General features: G+C 40.4%; 1 protein-coding gene across 2 annotated transcripts; it reads right to left on the bottom strand.

The window, feature by feature from the left end:
• Positions 1-4,472: 4,472 nt before the first annotated feature.
• LOC107554285 (hepatocyte nuclear factor 1-beta-A-like) lies at positions 4,473-16,775 on the bottom strand. 2 transcript variants are annotated; one of them, XM_016236760.1, is made up of 9 exons: positions 16,284-16,775; positions 14,000-14,199; positions 13,234-13,504; positions 12,912-13,147; positions 9,290-9,450; positions 8,437-8,563; positions 8,185-8,358; positions 7,960-8,078; positions 4,473-6,047 (listed from the first exon to the last, which is right to left on the bottom strand). In XM_016236760.1, exons 1-9 carry the CDS (start codon positions 16,646-16,648, stop codon positions 6,027-6,029), a joined length of 1,674 nt encoding a protein of 557 aa, XP_016092246.1. In that variant the 5' UTR covers positions 16,649-16,775; the 3' UTR covers positions 4,473-6,026. The 2 variants fall into 2 exon arrangements, with proteins under 2 accessions (XP_016092246.1, XP_016092247.1); XM_016236761.1 differs by having other exon boundaries at positions 12,924-13,147.
• Between the last annotated feature and the right edge of the window lie 208 nt (positions 16,776-16,983).

Below are 16,983 nucleotides of genomic sequence, written 5' to 3'. Positions count from 1 at the left end.
AAGGACGCAGTTTCCCCACTGAGAGCAGTGGGTTTAGCTTGAGGCCAGTCTCATCAGAGGGCCTGATGTGAATGCAGGCAGGTTCCAGCAGTGGCTCTGTGACCCAGGTGAACATTAACCCACAACTGACTCACAGCATCCCACCAATCACCATAAATCACCAGATCCCACACCAGCATCAGCGCAGCCACTGCTATCTGTCAGGACTGCCTTTTACAGTATGATCCGTCTCTGAGCTGAAAGGCCGAATGTATTCGCTCCCATTTAGACACAAAGCCCCAATGGATCCATTCTCATTCCAAAATCCACTATGCGGGTCTGTGTAGAGAATCGATCAATAAACTACCAAAGCATCACAAAGGCAGGAATGATAAATTCCTTCACACAGTTTGTGGGGTCATGAAAATGTCTGTTTACATACAGTTTGTCAGCTGAAATGATTTCATTTGAATGCACTGTGCTTCCCCTTAATAGATGTGGAACAATGAGTGATTAATAATGACTTTTTTATTCCTCTCTGCCACCTTTGCTTCAAGTCTTCCAGCTGCTGTCAACCTGTCAAGCCAATAAGCAGTTTATGGTTTGTTTCACTGACTGTATATTTTGGATATTGATGAACTGTGTGAATTTACTATTTCTACTTTCTTATTTGACAGTGCAATCTAAGATTAATATTTATGACTAACAATATTGTAAAACCTAATTATTATTTGTAATTATTGTTTGTCTATCTATCTATCTATCTATCTGTCTATGTCTGTCTATCCATCCATCCATCCATCTACATCCGTGTGTGTGTGTGCGTGCGTGTATAATTTAAATAGAAATATTTAATTTGTTTGATTTAATTAAATTAAAATATAAATATACACACTTTTTTAGTTTATATATATATATATATATATATATAAATATATATTACATTTGGAAATAAATCATATACATTTATATATACAAAATACGACAAAATATATGTATATAAAACATATATACATATAAACATATGTCTTAGTTTGAAACAGTGTTACCAATTAGCTCTGGCAGAGATTGGCCTCCTGACCTCTGACCCCTGCTGGGTTCTCCTGCCCATTAAAACCCTTTGGGGCCCAGCTGGAGTTGATGTAGTGCCCATTCTCTTCTGACCACTAAACACACAGCTACATTCAGTTTGTAACTTCCATTTTCTGTCCCTTTGTCCCTTCTCTCTGTTCTCTGTGTGTGCGTCTTGCTCTCATGTTGACCTCTGAGTCTTGTCCGGAAGGACAGATCCAGTCCTTCCCTACTGTGTCTGTTGAATCATACAATATCTTACAAGAAGAATGTGGGAATATCAAATGGTGCTCATTGACATGTTAAAGCTTTTCTTGACAGAAAAAAATAGATATTTTCCCAAAATCTCAAAATTGCATATAAAATAGGGCAATATATATGTGTGTGTGTATATATATATATATATATATATATATATATATATATATATATACAGAAGACACACAGTTGGCTGACATCCTGACACATCTCATCACCATACACTGAATACATTTTTTTTTATCAAATTAATTATAAAATATATAAAATAATTAACAGCAGAATATTGGTCAAATTAAAGACAGTAAATGTTTCAGTACCACGAAATGCATCACTTACAACATCATTAATCATAAGTAATTTCGCCAATATTAGCACCACTGCTCCGGGTGTGTGTTCACGGTGTGTGTGTTCACTGCTGTGTGTGTGCACTTTGGATGGGTTAAATGCAGAGCACTAATTCCTAGTATGGGTCACCATACTTGGCCACATGTCACTTCACTTCACTTCACTTCACTTCACTTTATTGTTTATGCCATTAGGCTTGTTAAAATACAAGAATTAAAGGCTAACATTTACAAAGCTGTCCTTGAATTGAACTAAAACAATAGTTATAATCATTGTTGTTGCTGTATTGTTGTTGTTCCATTGTTAACTCAGCACCTCCTCAGAATGCTAATAAGCATTGCTCTCTCTCTCTGTCTCTCTCTCACACTGCTCCTCTGCTCTTTTCAGGGCAGTGCAGTAAAAGAGAGCAGCAGTAAGATTTTTAGTGGCTCCCTGGGAGCAAAATCAAAGGCCTCATTGATAACCAAACAGGGGAACATCATTGGGTTACAAGTGTATACCCAGCAGGACGCTCTCTTTCATAACTCTATGAGTGTCTTTAAGGCACATTCAAATGAAGATTAAAAAAAAACTGAACAAAATTTTCAAGCCACAATAAGTGTAACATGGCTACATCTTGAGCCGCAATCAGCATGTCACTGGCATCAAGATAACAGAATTACACAAAATATGCTTCTGGGGGTCTCTTCAGTTATTGGTATGTGCTATTGGCTGATTGTTACAACTAACAGACTCAATTTATTTGCAGAATATATTTATTTTATTTATTTATTTTATTTTAGTTACATTTTGCCTTATATGCATAGATTTAATTGTTTCACCCTTGCCCTTTTTTATCTTAAAATGTGACCCTGGACAACAAAAACAGTCATAAGGTTTTACACGAAATTGAGATTTATACATCATCTGAAATCTGAATAGATAAGCTTTCCACTGATGTATGGTTTATTAGGATCTGACAATATTTGGCAGAGATACAACTATTTGAAAATCTGGAATCTGAGGGTGCAAAAAAAATCTAAATATTGAGAAAATCGCCTTTAAATTTGTCTAAATGAATTCTTAGCAATGCATATTACTAATCAAAAATTAAGTTTTAATGTATTTACGGTAGGAAATTTGCTAAATATTTTCATGGAACATGATCTTTACGTAATATCCTAATGATTTTTGGCATAAAAGAAAAATCAATAATTTTGACCCATACAATGTATTTTTGGCTATTGCTACAAATATACCCCAGCGACTTAAAACTGCTTTTGTGCTCCAGGGTCACAAATATGAAAAATCAAATACAACATTTTTCAGCCTTTTCATATTTAAAAAATGAATTAATTAAACTTAAACCATTTTAATATGTATTATGTAAATATACGACTGTCCCACATTCGTTGTCAAAATTTCAAAGGTTAGTAGACTTTATTACCAAGGAGACATCTGAAAATATTATTCATGAACAGAATTTTTAATTTCCAGTCAAGCTGTATGTATTCACAAGTGTGAAAATATTTTTTGTATTTTTAAAAATGCAAAATGCTAGCTCTGAAATTACCTTTAGCGAGACAAAAGAGTCAAATTATTTCAGAAGTTTGACATTTTCACCACCATCTTTTCCACCAAAGAACAAAATGCAGATGATTCTAGTGATGGAAATTAAATTTGTTAGTCTCGACATACACAGACAAAATGTGTAATTGTGAATGAGGAGTTAATTAAATAAAAACAGAGCACTTGTTTTATTAAAAAAGGCCTTAGTAGACTGTATAATAAGTCAATGTTGTGCATTTTGTTTGAGCAGAATGAGGTAAATCCACCTAATTACAGCATCAGATATTGTCTTGAGGGAACCATGTTTTCCCAGCATACTCTTCCACCCTTACAGCAACAATGTGGTCACTCTCACCGTGTGGCATTGGCACGAGTTTCATTCCCACCAACAGCATGCGGCTCATCCTCCAAGTTTAGTAATAGCCTATGTGGGGAATTTTAAAAACTGTTGTTTCAGACCTGTAGGAGGAAAACAAAAAGCAACAGGGAGGTTTGATCCACATGCATTTGATCCTCACTCACGCTGCTGAACACAATACAACACAACATATTTGAAATATCCAGCATTTTTCCCAGACTCAATCCTGACATGATTCAAATTCTAATGAAAAGCACCTGGACATAAAAGTGTCAAAATTTTGTGCCTTTTAACTCTTAAAATGTACTATTAAAGTGATAGTTCACCCAAAAATGAAAATTCAGTCATCAATTACTCACACTCACATTGTTCCAAACCTGTATGACTTACTTTCTTTTGCTGATAACAAAGAAGATATTTTGAAGAATGTTGGTAACCAAACAGTTGGTGGTAGCCAACTAAAAAAAAAAAAATACAATGGCTACCATCAACTGTTTGGATACGAACATTCTTCAAAATATCTTCCTTTGTGTTCAGCAGAAGAAGCTCATACAGGTTTGGAACAAGTGGAAGGCGAGTAAATGATGACAGAATTTTCATTTTTGGGTGAATGATCCCTTTAAGTTTAAGATCACCACACAAGCTCTTCACCAAAAGGTTTACATGATTTAACAAGACATATTGTTGCAGGAAGGAGAGCTTGGTAATGGGTTCTTGCTGAATGGAAACACATTCCAACCCATGTTATAAAAATCATCGTGTTGAAAAGAAAAACTATGCAAGAGACAGTAAAATTGCATAACAGCTTGGCAAACACTAGTATAATATCTAGTATGGGGATATTTAGAAGAAATACAGAATATGATCTAATTTCACATTTCAAATCAGAGACAAACCACTGTTGCCAATCTTGAGGGAAAAAAAACTTTACTTGAAACTTTTTTCGTAAAGCATAAATAATGATTTTCAAAGATTGCTTTCATTTTATACAAAAATAATACAATGTGGTAAGAATCACATTTTGTATAAATCCAGTATAAAACAGGAGAATAAACCAGCACTGTAACCTCAGGTCAACCGGCAGTGGGAACATAGTCAACAACATTAAAAACAAACATTGAAATGACCTTTTGACAAGTATTCAAACTCCTAGATGGGGACGAGTGCACTAGTTTCTTCAGTTTACCAAAATGACAATGTCAGTTTTTAAATTGTGGACATACATTCCAGCAAATGTGTAAAAAAAACTAAGTCAAGAGCCACAATAAAAGCTACTTCGCAATGCTTCCTGGCAGTTCAGAGTGGCGTGAGCAGGTAATACTGTTTAAAATGGCGAATGGACTAAATTTCCCAACTTTTATGAAATTCCTCCTGATAACCATTCTGTCGTCCATTTCGACCGTATCTCTCCACCATGACAATGACAGTTTGATTTTAAGTCAATATTTAGTTTAGAAAAGCACGTCATGATTCATGGCCGTTCGCGTCGATATCGCAAAGATGGTGACCGGCTATGCGGATGCAGTTATCTGACTCTCTGATCTGCCATCTTAATCCAGTATTTCTTGGACGAGCGACTGTCATACTGTGGAAGTCCTGGCAAAGAAAGATGACTCTTATCTATCTGACGACACTAATGCTAATAGTCAACATTGACATTAGCGTCTATTTTAAAACCAGGCTTGCAGGGAGATCAATAGGTTCAGGTTTTGTCGAATGTGCTTTGACATTCATCTCACTTTTAAGATTTGACGTCAACAAAGTAGTCAAAAAGAGTCTGAAATCGTGACACGTTGCATATTCCAATACGTCATACCTGCTCCATAGATTGTCACATCCTGAATCACAGTTTACGTGTTTAGACAGATAAAACAGCACACCACATGGACTATCGAATATTTACATCCTTCATACTAATGATATAATAATTGCTTGTATTTACATTCAACTGTACAGAACATTGTCTAAGCATTCAGATCTCACGGAAGACGTCTTTGCATCAGTTACACATTACATAAACTCCTTCAGATGCTTCTAACATTGACTGATTGTCATTGTGCCCATGCACAGTTCAATTATAATGTCTTCAAGCACATTTGGACACATACTGTGCTATTAGTCCAGGAAATCAGGTCTCTCCGTTCCTTTCTGGTCTTTGTATCTGTAGCTTTGTCTTGCGTTTCCTATTTGTTTGTTCTTCAGGATCACCCATGTTCCTCAATATGGTTTGTCCATGACTGAGAAGTCAAATACTGTCACTAAAGTGTGTACCCTTGTCGATCGAACAACCTAACAGTGTCCGTTTTCGTCAGTCCTGCATCCCCTGGTTTATTGACCAACTCATCATCCAGTTTGCCGCTCGCACTTATTATGGGTTGCCACAGTTACAGGCGCGATGAGGGGGAATGGAGGTGGGGACGATGTGCTCCTGTTGCTAGGCATTGAGGAAGTCAGGTGTACATGCTCACCAGGCTTGCAGCGGACACTGCAAAACAAAAAGAGAAAGAGGAAACAGTCACATAAGCATTCTGTATGAGTGCGGAATTTCCTTATCAGCCACACCTGACCAAATATACACCTCATCCGTGTGCGTTCTTTCCCATTGTAACTAAAGTTTTTATATTGTTTGGGTGTTTTTACTCTTTCTTTGGAGAGGGAGAGGCAGGTGACCCTGTCGTGACCCGCTGGCCGACAAACAGCCTCACCTGATAAAGGTGCCGGCCAGCTGCTCAGACTACACTCATTAGATGCAGGTCTCCAAATGGAGGTGAGTTTTTGTTGTTGGGCTGGGTGGGAAAGCTCGGCAAACAGGAGGGTTATAAAGGCCGAGAGTGGTTTGTAATGTCCCCCTGAGCACCCAGTGCACCGCCCAGTCCAAATACAGCAAGCTGATAAGAGTTTGAAATTGCTCTCTCAGTACTGGGGGGGGGGGGGGGGGGGGGGGGGGGTTGAGGAACCACATACCTGAGATATCTAAATGCTTTCAACCAAACTAAAAAAAGTGTTTGCATTTACCTCACACAGGAGAAATATTTAGGATATTTGCAAATTATCCAGAATTAGAGACAAGATCTTGAAAATGGGAGCACATGCTGGTAGGAAGTTCAAGCCATCAGCAACGGTGCTGCCAGTGATGTGGCAGCGTGGGAAATTGGGCATGTGAAAGCGGTGACTGCAACCGCATTTCAGGCTAGAGCGGTCAGAGTGCAGGGGAAAAGGGAAGAGGTCTAATTACTGCATACACTCCCGTCCATGGCAGGGGAGCCGAAGGAGCGTGATGGCTTTGATTAACAGTGAAGATCATTTCCTGACCGCACTGCTAAACTGGACTCAAGTGTGACGTTACATTGCGAGAAAAAAGAGATTTAGAAAGTGATTTTTTTTTATAAATAAATATCAAATATAACAAATAAATTATCAATTTTATTGAAAGAAAGAAAGAAAGAAAGAAAGAAAGAAAGAAATGACAGAGCGAAAACCGGTTTGATCAATCATGCCATGCGCACGCCGACTGGGCTCACGGGTGACTGATTGGTCAAGCTGTTCAAAGGAAATAGGAATTCTGAGGAGTATCCACACGTTGGCTCGCTTCACTGATTGAGATGTACAACAAACCCAGATAAACAAAAGACAGTGAAGCAGATTGGGTTTGTGCACAGATTAAAACCACGTTGACTAAAAAACTCAGTATCAGTCATATTCAGCCCTCTCTGGAAATCTTACACTGATCACAGAAATGCTAGTGATTAAATGTTGTTTATTCTGGTGACTGACCATTGCTTAAAAAGCAATATTTTGAGTTACATCAAACATACATTAAACTTTACTGAGAGCATCTGTGGCACATCTTGAATATCAGGATATAATTTTGCCTTATTTTGTAAATATAAAAATGTGCAATCCACGTACTCTCGCCAATATATTGAGACAGACTGTGGATTAAATATAAATGTGTGCAAATGTTAGATTTAGTAGAGTCTATGCTAACTTGAGATCTGGGTTTTCTGGGACCTGGTATGAAACAAATCCAATGATAAAACATTTTTGGTATCATTTATTATGAGTATTTTTGTATTCACCACTATTACTTTGCCCCAGTGACGGTCAAAAATACAGCAGACAAGCAGAAAATGAAATAGATGAATAGAAAATGGCTTAAAAGTTTTGTGGATCATGTGATTAATATCTTTGGAGCCTTAATGAAGCTAAAAGTGATTACAGTTTACAATTCCATTCCACGTGGCTTTATTCCCCCAATAAGAAGTTTGCAGAAGCCTCACTTTCCATTTGTAGGACACACAGATAGACCTGAGCACTCACTGAATAAACCAATCAGCTCTGTTAATGCAGATCCAAGGGACGTTAATGCATGTTGGTAAATGTTGAGGATGACTGACCTGTTTGCTGGAGGACATTGAGCTCAGCGTACTGAGGCTGTTGGCGTCGGTCACTACCATGGCAGGGGGAAACCGAGACGAGTGAGAATACTGGGGCAGCTCCTGCTTGTGTGGGTACACTGTAAAGATAAAAAAAGACGGTCACATCAACAGTCATTTGAAAGTCTTGAAAATTATTTGATCTTGACTAGATCAGTAGATTCTGGACAGAGGAAGTGGACTGACTGTGGGAGTGTGAGACAGAGGCCATGAAGGGCTGCTGGCTCATGTGGCTGTGTGACTGTTGCATGAGCTGCTGGTGTGGGCCATTCAACTGCTGCGAGAACTGCACCGGTTGCAATGCTGCCAGACTGCCTGCAACGCTGTTGATGACAGGTACTGTCTGCGACGTGTTTAAACCTGGATGCGAGAACAATGGTGTCAAGTGGAGAACGCATGAAGAATCTGAAATGGAAAGCAGGGTGGTTGGACACTCACTTTGTGCAATGGCCATGACTCCAGAAAGGGGCATTATGAAGTTGGGGGTCTGTTGGGGCACGTGATGGGATGCATGGATGTTGGTCAGGGTGCTGACCGGAGGAAGACCTCCGCAAGATACTGAGATCTGTGAAGAAAATGCACCAATAGTTCAATAGAATGACTAGAATACTTCTGTCACAACTATTTCAACTGTACTCTTATCTTAAGAAGGTATCAGAGCCCTGACAGAGACATCGAGCTTTATTTGAATAAGCTGAGTTGAGAGGAGGCCATGCTCAGACAATCGTCTGACTGCTCAGATAAGCAGCTGCCATACTCCCTTCCTCCTACACGGACTTCCGCCCTCCCGTTGACAGAAACACACCCTAAACCATGATGAATTTGACCTGTAGTGAAACGCCGCAGCCTTTCCAGAAAAATGAATGTATAGAAAATTGTCCTGAAACAAAAAGCTACATGAACATCTCACCCAACTCAAACATTAGTATTCAGATAACAACTTAACTGAGCACCGGTGTCACTCAATTGAAAGAGAACAAGCACAACTCCACCCTTCTCCTCCTCTGCAGGGCATTTAATCAATACAAACAGAGTGCTTCTTTGTCAGGTTTGTTGGCACAGCCATGGCCGTGCCCCTTTCTCACTACCACCGGCTAACATTTGCTAAGTTTGGCCCTGCGGAGCACTGTGAGCCAAGGCCTACCGTCTGATTCTCGGTTTAGCACTGGGAAGCACAATGCAGTGTTTGTAAGCCCACTTTGGGTGAAGGTAATATTTATCAGGCCCTACTTTGTGTTTCTGTGTCAAGACCAGACATGGCGTTATCTTATCTGAGCTCTGAAGTGCTCACCATCTTGGCATCAGGTGACAGGAGGCTGTGGCTGGGGTCCAGAGCCCCTGGAGAGACCTGCTGTAACACTGATTGGCTGGTTGCCATGGCATTGCTACTATGGTGATTCATCGTTGTGGAGGAACTGACTTCACCAGGACCTTGTTGGCTGTACCGGACACCTGTTGAAGGAGAAAGCAAGAGAGAAAAATGTCAGATTTAGCCTCCTGACTGCTTTTTAAATTTTCCCCAGTCTGTATCTGTTAGTCGCAGACAAGTTAGGGTAGAGCAAACAAACTGGGGCCTCTGCACCTGGTCCTTGAATGGTCAAGGTCATCCAAATGTGTACATGTGGGTTGTCTGCAACTCTAAAAACTATGCCGCATTGACCTTCAGAGCTTTGTAGGAATAATATACGTCAGGGTCCAAACCTTCTCTTGGAGGGCTACCTTCCAGCATAGAACCAGCACATCTGGATTACTAGAAACTTCCAGACAGGTGTGTTGGAGAAAGTGTGGTGGCCCTCCAGGAGCATGACTGGACACCCCTGATCTACACGAAATAAGGCTTTATGAGGGAATTATGCTCTACCAAAAGTTAATTCTCTGTTTTATCTTCTTTGGGTACTCTTGACCATTCGGGGACACAGGAATCCAGGCTATCTCCTGTCAAATGGATACAGTATTTACCGACCCTAAGTGCCACAGATATGAACATGGTAAACATTACTCAATTAATACTAATGTTAGATGCATTTTCCAGCCCAAAAGATCTTCACTCCCACATTCAAATACCAGGGTGACCAGCCAAGCAAGATGACGACACTGCAGAATGGAATACACTTTATTTGTGGTAGCCTCTTTCCCTGGATGTTCCCTGAGTGATGCACCAAACAAAGAGCTAAATGACTAGCAGAACAGCAAAAATAACAGAAAGGTCTTAGAACAAATCGATTGATCCCTCTGTTTTGTTTCATTGTGCAGGAGAACTCTGCAGACACAACTTTGCTCCCCTTTGCACACTTACAGCATTGCCAGCTCTCTACAGTGTCTTGTAAACACCAGCGCAGGACAATAAAGCACTCCATTGGGCCAACAACCTGCTCAGCACACAATGAGCTAGCAACCATAAACAGTCTTTACTTGACTACCACACACCCACTAAAAGTGTCAGGAAGAGAGAAGGCTATTGTCTGACTCCATCAGGCATTCACTTGGACTGCAGGGATCTCCTCTCACATTCAGTCATTTAGGTCTGCGCTGTCTGGGCCATGCTGACCAGCAGGAGGGCTCCGTTTCTCAGGGAACCAGGAACCAAAATACAACCTCAGAGAATGCGACATGAAAGTTACATGGAATGGTATCATAAAAAAGTCTTAATTACGCTATTTAGAAAAGCGACCAGCGACCAATGCTGATTGCAATATCTAGACAATGTACAAGGTTATCGGCTAATGCAATATTCTCAAAATAGCTAAATATTGACTGATCATGTCACCCTGGGGTGCATTTCCCAAAAGCATCATTAGCTAAACTATGGTCACAAGTTCTGGTAACAACAGAACTTGGAACCATAGTTGTTTTTGGGAAATGCACTCCTGAACAATGTTTTGGTCCGTCACTTCTTATGAATCGGTTTTCTTTCGTTTAACAATGCGCTTTGTAATCGCCTTTTGGTATAGCTAGATCAACGCATAAATGTAAACCTTGCTACCTTGGTTAACCTTGGTTAAAGGGCAGAGGGTGGTGGGAAATCCTAAAGGGGAGTGGTAGCAGTAGACTTCAACAGGTTTTAAAAGGTTCAGCTCTCCCTGGGACGCATGTAATATCAAAGCCTTGCTCTTCATCCCCAGGCAGTGCTCATTATAGCATTGCCGCATATGAGAGGCCTCCTGGGTCTTAGCAGGACGTACGCAGCCTTTCAGCCTTTCTGTGGCTTTCAATAGACCAAGCAAGGACAGTTGAACTCTTCTGTCCTCTGCTTGTCCTTTGCTATTAAGTTATTACTTAAAGGCTAGATTTTCTGGTTTCCTTGGTCATGAGGTGATGGTCTCAAATGAAAGTTTCTTTACTGACAGTTTTAAAGATTTAATAGCTACTGTTTTAGTGCTGATGACAACCACTCCAACATATTTTACCTAAATAGGATCAAAGAGCATTCTGGAAGCAGTTTGCTTTCCCAACGGCACCACAACACAAACACAGGGAAGATCACAGCCAGCCCCCAAAGCACATATCGGTTGACCTTCCAGCAGCGACAAAATGGCCGTTCTGTTATCAATAGGCCAAACCAGAATCAATAAAAAAGTAGTCTCTCTCTGATCTGACCTAGTAACGACCTTTTTAACAAAACTTGGGTTTGCGTAGTTTCCTAGAGGGGGGCTGAGACCGGGAATCACTCAGTACCCCTCCATACCTTGAGAAGAAGGGGCTCATCAGTCCCGTCTGGCACGAAAAGAGCCAATAGCCCAGCGGACAGCTCCTGCTGTTCTGCTCAGAGCCTAGCCACTGCCTCTATACAGCCCATGAAGGTGAGAGGAGCTTCGAGGTGTCCCTCCCCCTGGCCCAGCACAGATAAATGAACCTCGGTTACAGTCACTACAGTCTTCTAATATGCCACAGAAAATAGGATTCCCTGCTGGGAGAGGGTAAAGAGATCAGGGAAGAGGGGAGTCCCTTATCAAAGGACTGGGAGATGTAGTAGCCAAGGATTTTAATTGTCAATTAAGCATGCATAATACAGGCCATGCCCTGGCAACGTGATGAGGGGTCCTGCTGTGCCATTCTTGTCAGGCCAGCTTCTGACACCAAAAAACAGCTGATGCTGCTGGCAGGGCACTGCTGGGACACCTTGTTAGTCCCTCAACTAAGAGTATGAAGAGGAGACCGACCCCATCCAGTTCCTCCCCCTTCCTACCCAAATTAACACACAACCTGAGGTCACTGACTGGTCAGGTGTGCAGAGGGAAACACCACACGCAAACAGACAAACCACTCATTGCTGTGCCACAGGCCCAGAAACAAGCAACACACCCACGGCAAAAGCACTCGGACTCTTTGGTGCTCAAACATGAAAGAGCAACAATAGGTAATAAGCTGGTTGAGTCAAAGAGTGCATTTTTTTTACTGCCGAAGTCTTGCCATATCAAACTAAGTCAATAAATCTTTCTAGGAATACAATTCGTTAGATAACAGAGGAGTGGGGCCTGCAGTAAACCGCAGTGAATCTACAGGTATAACTAGGCCTCGAGAGTGAGTTGAGCCACATGACCCGAGGATGACCCAGAGTCCTGTCCAAGGGTGGCTGCTCTTTGTGTCTCATTCTTGCCTGCTGACTTCAGTGAAGCTGAGATTGCAGGTACAATGCAGATTGTTCTTGGTGTGTGTTTCAAAGCTGGGAATAACAATGCCATTTGCTCAGCTCACTCTGTCAGTCTCATTGATCACTGCCCTGCTCTCTGCTTTCCCTCTGATCTCATCAACTATGTCATCTCTTCTTCAACTGCTGGAATGATGATGATGAAGTTTGTGCTAATTATCATTGCCAGACTATCAATGATTGTATTTTCAGACCCTAAACCACATTCACAGGCTAACAGAAATATCAAATAATATACGTGAGATTACAATTAATGTGTCAGTACCTTGCATCTTACTTGGTGGGGAGCTGCTGGTTTGTGGGTGATGCGGGGAACTGTGTATAAGAAGGGAGTTCAGATTGTGCGTTGGCCCGCTATAGGCATCCATAGCCAATTTTTGTCTAAAGGCCTCTTCCTTCCTCCTGTTGGCAAACCAGTTGTAGACTCGCACCTCCGTGACCAGGTTGGAACCAAGCCCATGAGATTTGGATGGTGATACTCCTCTCTGGAGGCATTCAGCTCTAAATATAGTCAAGAGAAACACATTGGCATAACTGGGATGAAAGTGAGGAAGTAGTTTTGACATTTATAGCAAGTCCATCTGTACCGGTTGCACTCCTCCACCAGTGCCTCCCTCTCCTCTTTGCTGGGGTTCTTCTGTCGTTCGTAAGCCTGGTAAAGGATCTGTTGGGATGCAGGCCCCCATTTGAAACGGTTGCGTCTCATCTTCTTGCAAGCAGGTTCAATGCCAGCATCATCCCCTGACTGCCCCATAACCTGCCCGGACTGACTGAACTCGGAGAAAAAAAGTAGCACCTGATCCTGGTTGGCTTTGTCTGACATGTTGCTGCCAGAGCCTTGCGAGGTCTGGTTGAATTCTGAAACATAAAAGAAAAGGATTTTGGTGTTGCTTGCAGAATTTTCATATAAACATGCAGGGTGTGATGTTACACCAAACAACCATGGCTGATGACCTTGCTCATAATTCTATATGGCTGTCCTCTTTATATGTCATTGAGCTTTTTATGACAACATAAATTCATAATGGCTAACAAAGGTGATGCAATAAGTAGGCCAATCTTCAAAAATAAAATAGGCATATCTCTAGAAATCTCTTACTGCACTGCACAGATCTGCATCTATCTAAAATTACATCATTTTGAAGAAAAAAAAAGAATGGAAATATTTTTTGTGGAGAAAGAATTTATCATTTGTGTGTAATGCTTATAATTCATATATCAAAGGAATAATTGACTTTTTTGGTGCTTGATACTATTCAATTGCATGCAACTGAAGCAGGACGTTTTGTATTATTCAAACTGTAAAATAAAAAAGACTGTCACGTACAGCAAGAAACGCAAATATTAACTTACGTTGCAAGATCTCCCGCTGTTTCCTGACGTACCAGGTGTAGAGCGCCGCGCGTTTCTGCGTTTTCATAGGCGTGCCTTTATTCAGGTGCTGCGACAGGTGCGACTGATTGAGGCCTGTCACATCCACCACCTCGCGCTGAGGGATATTGTGCTGCTGCATGTAGCCTTTGATCATGCGGGACGCGCGCCATGGGTCCTCTCTGAAAAAACCGGAAACATAAAACATAACTTCATTATATGATCTTATCAGTAGTATAGGTCAGCTTTTAATTGTTGGTTTCGCTTATTTCACATTTATGATAGTCTATTTATAATCTGTTTAACATGTTAAGTTCTGTAAATGCGGTCAGTTGTTCCCATCGCTAATAAACAATCGTTAATCAGTGTATTCAATAGGTTGTAAATAATTCCAAAGGTTAAAGACTTCATTGCGTGCGCGCAATTCAACCTCTGTGATTTAATTACAAAAGGACAAGTTAAAGACAAGTGAAGGACTTGACGGCAGCTGTATATTGTTCACCGAGAACATTATAAAGCCATTTCAAAACTAAATACCCGATCCTAAAGTATAGTTCAACATGGTTTAAAACATTGCTTTAGATAGGAGAAAATATTGCATGAGTCAAAAAATGGTTAAAAACTACATTAAAAAAATTAAATACTAGAACGAAATGGTGGGTTTAAATTAGAGTAACTAAACGAATTTCATATGACTTTTAAAAGTCTTATTTTATCAAGGCTAAATGTATAGCTCAATAAAAATGTAAATACGGCTATTAGCTTCAAAATAACAATAATTTTTACTCATCAGTACAAAGGTGCTGGATAGCCCTCATTCATAGTGAATGTGAAATTAATTAAAAAAAAGAAAGTAGGGTATTTATATATATATATATATATATATATAGAAAGAAAGAATTACACGGAAACATCTGAGTGCGGTTTGTTAAAATTGCTGTTAATCAGTTAATTCAACAAAAATAATTGCCTATTAGGCCTACTAATTATATTACTAATTATAAAAATTAAAAGCTGTGTAATGTTTAGTATTAGCTCAGTTAAAAAAAAACAGACTTAAAAGATGTACAGCCTAATAAAACGAAGAAAAGCGAGCAAGTAAGGTAGGCTATGGCTATTGAGGTAGGCCTACATTAAAACGAAATGAGGTCTTACCATTTTTAGGTTAAACGTCTGCCCCTGAAATCTGTCCAGACGATTTGATTTGGAGACTGACGAGACATATATGTCTGTGAGCGAACTTTATAACTTTCGACAATGAATAACTAGATCTCCATTCACGCTAATCATTCGTCACTGTGTGTCTTTCAGTTGATGATTTATCAAATTAATAACTCAACTCCACGTGCATTAGATTTTCATCGTTATTTCGTGACGTTAATACTGCTGTAAAGATTAGAAATATGCTGAGTTATAAAAATAGTAGCCTAATATCAAAACGCAGTTAGACTTCCATTTACAGTCGGTGTGATATTGTTGCAACTTGTTTTTAAATAAGCTATTTTAAAATAAGTATAGTGACAAATAATAGTAATAATAGTTCAGAAATGATCACGAATAATTTTACGTGGCCTAAAATAAATGCAATTAGCTGTTCTACGAACCATGTGTGTTTCTACGTGTGTTTTTATTTTCTTTCGAGAGGGCAGAGGTGGTTAATAATAAATAGATCTTCTTTAGTTGATATATCTCTAAGCTAAAGAAATAACTCACGTAGATAATTAGTAACCAGAATGTGAAAAGAGGAAACACTGGCGCGTGCTTTTAAATTTGCAAACACCGGTAGATTGGTCTTTTCAGAAAAATCACCAGTGAATTTCGTTTCTGTGATTTCAGGCAAATGTTATACGCTGTTCTCAATAATATTACTATAACTTTGATTCTATCCATTTAACCTGTCACAGTCATTTCTGCCATAGCCTACTAAACGTTAAGGGTTTTTTAAAACTTCGATCAGTAATTAAATTGAAAATTATATTTTTGATGGCAGCATTTAAACGGTTCTATATTAGTGGATTGATTTTTACAGTACAGCGTTCATTAGTTTTTTAGATGTTTGTGCATATAGGATTAATACGCGTTCTGTATTTAATCCTAATGACAAAAATAGCTGCCTGTCGTTAAAAAAAGGCGTTAAAGTCACAGTAACAGTCGGCCTTTAACTCCATTACAGTATAGCCTACATGTCAGTTCAGCTGATCGCAGCCACTTGTATCTCTTTAACTTGTATATAAAGCAAGCGATCACAGCAGAAGCAGAAACTTACGCCAACATTCGCTCGATTTCTGCCCTCTGCTCCGCCGCTTCCTCTGTGTTTTGAGACTGCAGCTCTTTCAGTATCGGCGGTGTATCGAAATCATCCCCGTCCTCTGAGCCCTCGTCCCCTGATAACTTCCCTTTGCCGTGTCCATTGGTCAGCGTGTGAAACACCGGCTTTGAATCCGTATCACTGAGCTTGGACCCGGAGGGGGACATCTGCAGACTGTCCAGTTTAACTCCAAAAGCGCTCGGGCTCGGGTCCAGGTCTTCCAGCGCTTGCAGAAGCACGTCTTTAGTAACTCCAGAGTCCAACAAGGCGCTCAGAAGCTCCTGTTGCAGAGATGTCAACTTAGAAACCATTTTTGCAAACATCTAAATGTTTAGTACGCAAGGAGGTATAAAGAGGGACATGCAGTAGGTGAAATTTCCCCTCCTCACGCCTCCAGTGAGCTCCTCCGAAGACACCTGCTCTGAGAAGTTAGGCCACTTCCCTGTCGGACTGAACGATATAGGCTAACTTGCCATGATGCTTCCAGAGGGCAGGCGATATAAAATATGGTAATGAGTGGGCGGCTGCTCGGGGCCTTTATGCAAATGAGCTGTCCCGGGCCATATTGACTGACGCGCAGGTACAGCGCGTTTACACACTGCCTGAGTGCCTGTTATCAGCACAACTCTGAAGAACTTTGGACTCTGTCGACTTTGGT

This window comes from Sinocyclocheilus grahami, unplaced genomic scaffold (genome assembly GCF_001515645.1).
Source record: "Sinocyclocheilus grahami isolate Dianchi unplaced genomic scaffold, SAMN03320097.WGS_v1.1 scaffold496.1, whole genome shotgun sequence".
Classification (NCBI taxonomy): Eukaryota; Metazoa; Chordata; class Actinopteri; order Cypriniformes; family Cyprinidae; genus Sinocyclocheilus; species Sinocyclocheilus grahami.
This window is presented reverse-complemented; position numbering and strand designations above follow the sequence as displayed.